Source organism: Neoarius graeffei, chromosome 27 (assembly GCF_027579695.1).
Source record: "Neoarius graeffei isolate fNeoGra1 chromosome 27, fNeoGra1.pri, whole genome shotgun sequence".
Lineage (NCBI taxonomy): Eukaryota > Metazoa > Chordata > Actinopteri > Siluriformes > Ariidae > Neoarius > Neoarius graeffei.
In genome coordinates this window covers 9397922-9406959 of record NC_083595.1, presented here as the reverse complement: position 1 = coordinate 9406959, position 9038 = coordinate 9397922, and the positions used below count along the sequence as shown (strand labels likewise).

The 9038-nt window shown below is 42.7% G+C and overlaps 1 protein-coding gene across 1 annotated transcript in view; it reads left to right on the top strand.

Moving 5' to 3' along the window:
- The window catches only part of adcy9 (adenylate cyclase 9), an 82502-nt gene that overhangs the window by 57922 nt on the left and 15542 nt on the right, over positions 1-9038 (top strand). Inside the window, exons 4-7 of the mRNA XM_060911354.1 lie at positions 1368-1588; positions 1706-1808; positions 4899-5107; positions 8493-8652. Coding sequence (XP_060767337.1) covers positions 1368-1588; positions 1706-1808; positions 4899-5107; positions 8493-8652 — 693 coding nt within the window. The remainder of the gene's footprint in view (positions 1-1367; positions 1589-1705; positions 1809-4898; positions 5108-8492; positions 8653-9038) is intronic.

Here is a 9038-nt window from a genome sequence, read left to right as displayed (position 1 = left end):
ACCGTGCAGTGAACCCTCTGTATTTACTTTCATGCAGTCTTCTCTTTATGGTAGATTTGGATATTGATACGCCTACCTCCTGGAGAGTGTTGTTCACTTGGTTGGCTGTTGTGAAGGGGTTTCTCTTCACCATGGAAATTATTCTGCGATCATCCACTACTGTTGTCTTCTGTGGGCGTCCAGGTCTTTTTGCATTGATGAGTTCACCAGTGCTTTCTTTCTTTCTCAGGATGTACCAAACTGTAGATTTTGCCACTCCTAATATTGTAGCAATTTCTCGGCTGTATTTTTTCTGTTTTCGCAGCTTAAGGATGGCTTGTTTCACCTGCATGGAGAGCTCCTTTGACCGCATGCTTGCTTCACAGCAAAATCTTCCAAATGCAAGCACCACACCTCAAATCAACTCCAGGCCTTTTATCTGCTTAACTGAGAATGACATAACGAAGGAATTGCCCGGACCTGCCCATGAAATAGCCTTTGAGTCAATTGTCCAATTAATTTTAGTCCCTTTAAAAACAGGGTGGCACATGTTAAGGAGCTGAAACTCCTAAACCCTTCATCCAATTTTAATGTGGATACCCTCAAATGAAAGCTGCAAGTCTGGAGTTTATGTCCATGTCCATTATATAACTATAACTTGAATAGGTTTCAGTAAACAGGTAAAAAAACAAAATTTATGTCAGTGTCCAAATATATATGGACCTAACTGTATATACATACATGCATGCATGTATGTGTGTGTGTGTGTATATATATATATATATATATACACACACACACACACACACACACATATATATATATATATATATATATATATATATATATATATGTGTGTGTGTGTATACACGCACATATATATATATATATATATATATATATATATATAGTGTGTGTGTGTGTGTATACACGCACATGTGTGTGTGTGTGTGTATGTATGTGTATATGTGTGTGTGTGTGTGTATGTGTGTGTGTACACACACACACCACCCACAAGGCAGCAATCAGTTTAACTACAGTGTACTAACTAGTGGCTTTGTTCACACAACACGGCAAATGTGATTCCCCCCCCCCCCCCCCCTTTCTTAAATCCTACTTTGAGTATTTTTTTTTGCGTTGAAGTGACCCGAGTTCGATGGGGTTGTACATACCATATTGGCATTTCAACACGTGCAACACATCTAGACTGGTTGCTATAGTAATGATGCTGGTGTGTGTATGCTGAGTAGTGTAGAGCAGCTGAGATGACTATTACAGCTTTGTGATTATAATGACATTATAAGGGCAATTTACACAAAATTGGACATGAGCTATTTAACCAAACCATTTGTTCAGGAAATGTAATTTAGATCTTCTGTTCTGCTCAGTTCCCGAAAGCGGTGAACGGGCTTCTCGGTCCGCTGTGTGAAGAGGCTGTCCGATCGAGCCAGGCGTCCCTGTGCGAGATGCTGCAAAAAGAGAGGAGTCTGGGGGCGGGGTCGACAGGAGGAGGTGGAGCCATGGACCACTCAGCATTAATTCCACTCCGCAGTAAAGGGTTCAGGGAGAAGAGCGACGTGCACTTTGTGGAAGTCATTAAAGAGGAGAGGTGAGAAAAGAGACATGGAGAGTAAAAAAACAACAACCAAAAAGCGTGTTTGTGTTGATATTTAGTTTCTCTAACTTGTTTCTTTTCTTTGTTTTGTGCTCGTTCTTCCTCTCTCAGCTTGATGAAAGATTATTTCTTTAAGCCGCCAATCAACAAACTGAGCCTGAACTTCCTAGAGAAACCTCTGGAGTCTGCCTATCGTAAAAACTACCAGCAGGAGGTACACACACTTTTTGGATTTTTCTTTGGTGTCTGCCATGTTGTTCATTATTATGCAACAATACTTTGAAGCTGAACATGCGTTCTGGTTCATAAGCACTATTATTAGGCCACTAGGGATGTGTCCCAAACCACCACACTTTTTCACACTGTAGGCTACATAAACACCATCACGAATGTTGTTTTCTAAAACAAACATGCTGTTAAATATCTAGTCGACGTAAACGGCATTACAAAATGTCTCATCGGTCCAAATTGGACGTGTCCCGAATCACATTCACTATACAGGTCACATAAATACCATTAGAAGTATCTCGCCATTGTGAGTCCAAATTGGACATGTCCTAAATCACACCCTGTTCACTATATAGGCTGCACAAATACCATCCCAAATATCTCATCATCAGCAGTCCAGTTTGGACATGTCCCAAATCAGGCCATCACAAATGTCCTGCCATTGGCATCCAGGCAATGCCATAACCAGGGTTCGTACGGTCATGAAAAACCTGGAAAAGTTTTGGAATTTTAAAGTTAAATTTCCAGGCCCTGGAAAAGTTATGGAAAAAAGTATTTTGTTCAGAAGTTTTGGAAAAGTCATGGAAATCTATCTACTGTTTCATCGATTATCTTTATAAAATTGATGTGCCGTAATAAAATGTAAATTGCCTGTTGACTGCCACACCCAGTGTTGCCAGATTGGGCGGTTTTCAAATTAGGCAGGTTTTAGTGCCTCCAGGCGGTTTTTGAGCATTTTTTGGGCTGGAAATCATCAGTCACATCTGGCAACCCTGGCCACAGCCTCCTCGTAACGTGCGACGTGCTAGTAGTTGTAGCGTGCTAGGCGTGGTGCATCAAGTTTGGGGATGCTGGGACCTCCCCTGCCCGAGCTACGAGCGTCCAAAGTCGGGCTGGAGCCCGGGATAGAAACGAAACCTAAGCGGAGCGCCGCGGTGAATTACGTCCCGAGGCGCGGAGCTAGCGCTCCCTGCCCACGCTGGTTCTTTGGGGGGAAGGCAGAGAGGTCTCTTGCTGTCAAGTTTGGGAATGCTGGGACCTCCCCTGCCCGAGCTACGGGCGTGCAAAGTCGGGCTGGAGCCCGGGATAGAAACGAAACCTAAGCGGAGTGCCGCAGCGCGCCTCGGGGTGAATTACGATGCTGGAGCCCTGGAGCTCTCGTTTGATGTTTGATGTTTTTTTTTTTTTTGCGTGTACAGATGGTAAATAAGATATTGGATTGGATAATATCCTCAGTTTTATGACTCTTGAGAGTTTTGCGTTTTAAAGGATAAAAAGACTTAATTTGTAATAGGTGAAGCCATATTAGCCTAGCCATTTCTTAATCTTGTGTATTCTCTGAATTTGGATGTCACAATTTTATTTTGCTTAAATTTATAGGAAAGGGATGGAAATAGACATTCCACTTTTTTCAGATTTTCACCCTCTATTTTCATTTTTTTATGATGCCATTTAGGCGATGCTTAATATTCAGTGTAGGGCCTTGAGGACCTTGCTGGATTTGGATGTAAATGTTGTTGATTAAACTGATTGAACACAGAAATAAATAGACATTCAATGTTGTCTTCAAATTGTAACTCTTCATTTCCGCATTTAAGATATCATTTAGGCAAAAGTTAAATTACAATATAGGCCTATTCTGAAAGCACCTGTAAATTTCAGTAGTCTGCCTGTGTGCATATGTGGGGGGGTCATAGTGCCAAAGTACCAAAATGCTTGTAATGCACAAATTACAAAGTTATGGGCTTGGGCCTGGGCAGGGGGTGGGTTGCTGAGAGCATGGGCTATGGGTTTGGGACAGATGGACTGGATATTTGGGGAAACATGGACTGTGGGTGTGTACTTGCATATGTGATGTGAAGGGGCATGAGGTACAGTACTGTAGTTGTCTATGTGTGTGTGAAGAAAGGGGGCAACAGTGTTGTGAATGGTGACGTGAAATAGGTATGTGTATGATGTGATTGTGCATGAGAGGGGCTGCTATGTAAACTAGTGTTGGGGGCTGTGCTATAAATGCGATGAGCAGTGATGAACCAGCGATGGTCATGGAAATTCAGTAAAAGGTTTTAGAAAAGTCATGGAAAAAAACTGGTGAAAAAGTGTAAGAACCCTGCATAACCCTGTGATGTGAGTTGGGACACCTCCATAATGAACTGATGGTGAGAAATTTGTGAGGTTGTTTATAGCCTATAGAGCAGGGGTGTCAAACCTGATCCATAAAGGGCCTTGTGGCTGCAGGTTTTCATTCCAGCCATGCAGCAGCACACCTGACTTGGCTCATTCAATCAACTGAACTGTCTTCACACAGTCAAATACTTGCAGCCACACCCACCCTTGATTAAAGGGTGGGTGTGTCAGTTGATTGAATGAGCCAAATCAGGGTGCTGCTGCATGGCTGGAATGAAAACCTGCAGCCACACGGCCCTTTATGGATCAGGTTTGACACCCCTGCTATAGAGTAAAGAGAGAGTGGTTTGGAACACCTCCGCAGCGGAATGATGGTTGTGGGAAACGGTGTGGTTTGGGCCACATGCATCCTCTTGAAGTGCACTGCAGTTGGTAAGGTATAATCGCTCAAGCGCTTCACCTTCACGTATCCACAATGAGGCACAGAGATCAGAACCGGCCTGTGATGGAGTCAATGTCCCGCCTTTTTCCCCTCAGCACACTGGCACTGTGGGTGTGTCCCAAACCACAACCCGTTTCCTATATAGGTTACTTAAGGACCAACAAAACCGTTTCACTCCCATCTTTTCCAAACCACACTCTTTACTATATAGGCTATAAACACCCTCACAATCGCTCTTATTGTGGCTGTGTCCTGATGGATTGTGAAGTATTTTTCTCCTCCACACAGCTATAACTACTATCGTTCCTAATCTCACACGCTGCACGATGCAGAATAGTGCACTAATATAGTGAAAAAGATGTGGTTTGGGGCACCTTTTTTTTTGATCCCAGCATTAACTAAACATAAAATATTAACAGCAGCTGTTTACAGCCCTCATCTAGCAGAATGTAGTCAGTCTCTCTCTCTCTCTCTCTCTCTCTTTCTTTCTTTCTTTCTTTCTTTCAGGTGATAAGCCACACCCCTGTGCAGACGTTTGCTAGCCCAGTGTTTAGCTCTCTCCTGGATGTGATGCTGTCATGCGCTGTCTTCTTCGCCCTCACGTTTGCCTGCTTCCTCTATCTGATCGTGAACATGGCGATGCCTCCTGCCACCACATTCGGCCTGGCGGTGACCGCCGCTGTACTCGAGCTTGTGTCTCTCATCTTGTCCATTCGGTAAGTGAACAACAGGACAGCAAAAGAAAGCGGTTAAAAGTCACTCAGGAACTTTTTCAATGCTAATGCTGGTGCTGCTGCTGCTGCAAAAAAAGAAGTTTGTTTTTGCAGCTGACATTGTGTTTTTATACAACCCCGATTCCAAAAAAGTTGGGACAAAGTACAAATTGTAAATAAAAACAGAATGCAATGATGTGGAAGTTTCAAAATTCCATATTTTATTCAGAATAGAACATAGATGACATATCAAATGTTTAAACTGAGAAAATGTATCATTTAAAGAGAAAAATTAGGTGATTTTAAATTTCATGACAACATCTCAAAGTTGGGACAAGGCCATGTTTCCCACTGTGAGACATCCCCTTTTCTCTTTACAACAGTCTGTAAACGTCTGGGGACTGAGGAGACAAGTTGCTCGAGTTTAGGGATAGGAATGTTAACCCATTCTTGTCTAATGCAGGATTCTAGTTGCTCAACTGTCTTAGGTCTTTTTTGTCGTATCTTCCGTTTTATGATGCACCAAATGTTTTCTATGGGTGAAAGATCTGGACTGCAGGCTGGCCAGTTCAGTACCCGGACCCTTCTTCTACGCAGCCATGATGCTGTAATTGATGCAGTATGTGGTTTGGCATTGTCATGTTGGAAAATGCAAGGTCTTCCCTGAAAGAGACGTCGTCTGGATGGGAGCATATGTTGCTCTAGAACCTGGATATACCTTTCAGCATTGATGGTGTCTTTCCAGATGTGTAAGCTGCCCATGCCACACGCACTAATGCAACCCCATACCATCAGAGATGCAGGCTTCTGAACTGAGCACTGATAACAACTTGGGTCGTCCTTCTCCTCTTTAGTCCGAATGACACGGCGTCCCTGATTTCCATAAAGAACTTCAAATTTTGATTCGTCTGACCACAGAACAGTTTTCCACTTTGCCACAGTCCATTTTAAATGAGCCTTGGCCCAGAGAAGACGTCTGCGCTTCTGGATCATGTTTAGATACGGCGGCTTCTTTGAGCTATAGAGTTTTAGCTGGCAACGGCGGATGGCACGGTGAATTGTGTTCACAGATAATGTTCTCTGGAAATATTCCTGAGCCCATTTTGTGATTTCCAATACAGAAGCATGCCTGTATGTGATGCAGTGCCGTCTAAGGGCCCGAAGATCACGGGCACCCAGTGTGGTTTTCCGGCCTTGACCCTTACGCACAGAGATTCTTCCAGATTCTCTGAATCTTTTGATGATATTATGCACTGTAGATGATGATATGTTCAAACTCTTTGCAATTTTACACTGTCGAACTCCTTTCTGATATTGCTCCACTATTTGTCGGTGCAGAATTAGGGGGATTGGTGATCCTCTTCCCATCTTTACTTCTGAGAGCCGCTGCCACTCCAAGATGCTCTTTTTATACCCAGTCATGTTAATGACCTATTGCCAATTGACCTAATGAGTTGCAATTTGGTCCTCCAGCTGTTCCTTTTTTGTACCTTTAACTTTTCCAGCCTCTTATTGCCCCTGTCCCAACTTTTTTGAGATGTGTTGCTGTCATGAAATTTCAAATGAGCCAATATTTGGCATGAAATTTCAAAATGTCTCACTTTCGACATTTGATATGTTGTCTATGTTCTATTGTGAATACAATATCAGTTTTTTGAGATTTGTAAATTATTGCATTCCGTTTTTATTTACAATTTGTACTTTGTCCCAACTTTTTTGGAATCGGGGTTTTGTGTGTGTGTGTGTGTGTGTGTGTATATATATATCCCCCCATTTCTGACAGGCTGAGGTTTTTATTTTTCTGCCATAATGGTACACATCTGCTTGTCCATTTTTATCCCCCGCTGGCCGAAGGGCCTGAAGAGGGATTATGTCGTGGCGATGTCCATCCGTCCCGGGAAGGGTGCTCACCTTCTGAAATCAACTCCTCTCACAATTTTTGGAGGAATTTCACGAAACTTCACAAAAGGCCTTGTTATATGTCGGTACTTTGCATATTGTAATTTTGTTTAATTCAGTCGCATTTTACCAAAGTTGCAGCCCTCAATTAACAACCTTGTACTTTCACAATTTCATGAATGTGTTTTCCTTCTGACATCAACTCCTCTCATGATTTTTAGACGAATTTGTCGAAGCTTGGCAAAAGGCCTTGTTATATGACGGTAATATGCATATTGCGATTTTAATTTTGTTTGTGAAAATTTCATCAGAGTTTTGACCCTTGATTTAAATAACTTGTGCTTTGAGAATTTCATGAGGCTGTACGTTCTTCTGAAATCAACTCCTCTCACAATTTGTGGAGGAATTTCACCAAACTTGGCAAAAGGCTTTGTTATATGACAGTTATGCGCATATTGAAATTTCATTTAATTTGGGCAAATTTTCCCAGAGTTATGCCCTTGATTATTAACACACTTGTACTTTGGTAATTTCGTCAAGGTGTGCTTGCTTTCTGAAATCAACTTCCCTCACAATTTTTATTCCCTGCTGGCTGAAAGGCCCGAAAGGGGGTTATGTCGTGGTGATGTCTGGCCGTCCGTCCTCACCTTCTGTGTGCTCACCTTCTGAAATCAACTCTTCTCACAATTTTGGAGGAATTTCACGAAACTTGGCAGGATTCTTTGTCATATGTCGGTAATACGCATATTGCAATTTTGTTCAATTCAGTCACATTTTACCAGAGTTATGGCCGAGTTGCCAGTGGGGGATATTATGCTCTCGGAGCGCTCTCGTTTTTTTTTTTTCATGCAATTTTTCCATTATCTCTCTGTTCACCTGTGTGGTAGCCCGTAGATTTGCACGGGAGACATTAATCGGAGCCTGAAATTTTGGCTTCTTTTAGACGTCGCTGGTTGTAGATTGTTATATATGAAGCTCATTTGGTTACTTGCGAACACTTCAGTGCCGGCGCAGTTCGTACCAGTGCCAAGCACAGGAGCGTATTAGTGTTGCTGTGCTGAGATTAAGTTGTAAATAAGAGTCTGGCCAAGGTAGGTGTGTCTGAAAACGAGCTTTCTTCGTACACCTCGGTGTGCATCTCTCCTTCAGGGAGGCTGTGCGGCTTCCACTGGGACTGACGATCCCGTAAGATAGGATACACCTCCTTCTGTGGTTTTTATTGGCACAGAGGCCACGCCTCCGTCACTAACGCTGATGACCGCAGAGGCCACACGTCCTCTTCTGAAACTGAAAAACTTAGAAAAGCATGAAGGGGGAGAGAGAGAGAGAGAGAGAGAAAAACATGCCAGGGGAACTTATCAAACAGTCCCTGAGATTTGTTTAGTTCATGCTGCTTCTTGTCAGTGCAGCTGTGTCTTTTAAAACGCATGCACCAGTGCGAATTAGTGAATTTTATCCCTCGAATTAACCCTCACTTCCATCCCCACAGTATGACGTTCTACCTGGACAATGTGTTCAGTTGCACTCAGTCACTTCTGAAGCTGGTGTCCAGCTGGGTGCCCCGTCATGTTGTCGGCGCTGTGCTTGTGTCACTTCCTGCCATCTCGGTTTTCTCACACCTGGCCTGCAGCCTCCACCTGCCCATTCAGGTAAGAGAAAAAGAGAGCTAAGGACATGCATGGAGGTTGGAGTAATAGTTTTTAAATGTAGTTTGTATTTTTTTGGATTCTTTTCCTGTTGAGAATTACTTGTAATGCTCATTCATGATGAAATTTAGTTTACATGTAACGGCAGTGATTGTTGGAGTCGTGTTTTTAGTTTACGTTACACAGGTGAGAGCGATTGAGAGAACGCATGAATAATCTTTCACACAGCGCTGAATTGAGTTTGATTGGTGTTAATTTTCTATAACAGCAGCATTTTTTTTTTAAATTAATCATGATTGTTGTAATACATTACTGTCTTTAACACAACAGGGAATTACAGGGACCAGATGATCAACTTGGACAGATTTGAAGTGTGTAACTGTTGATGT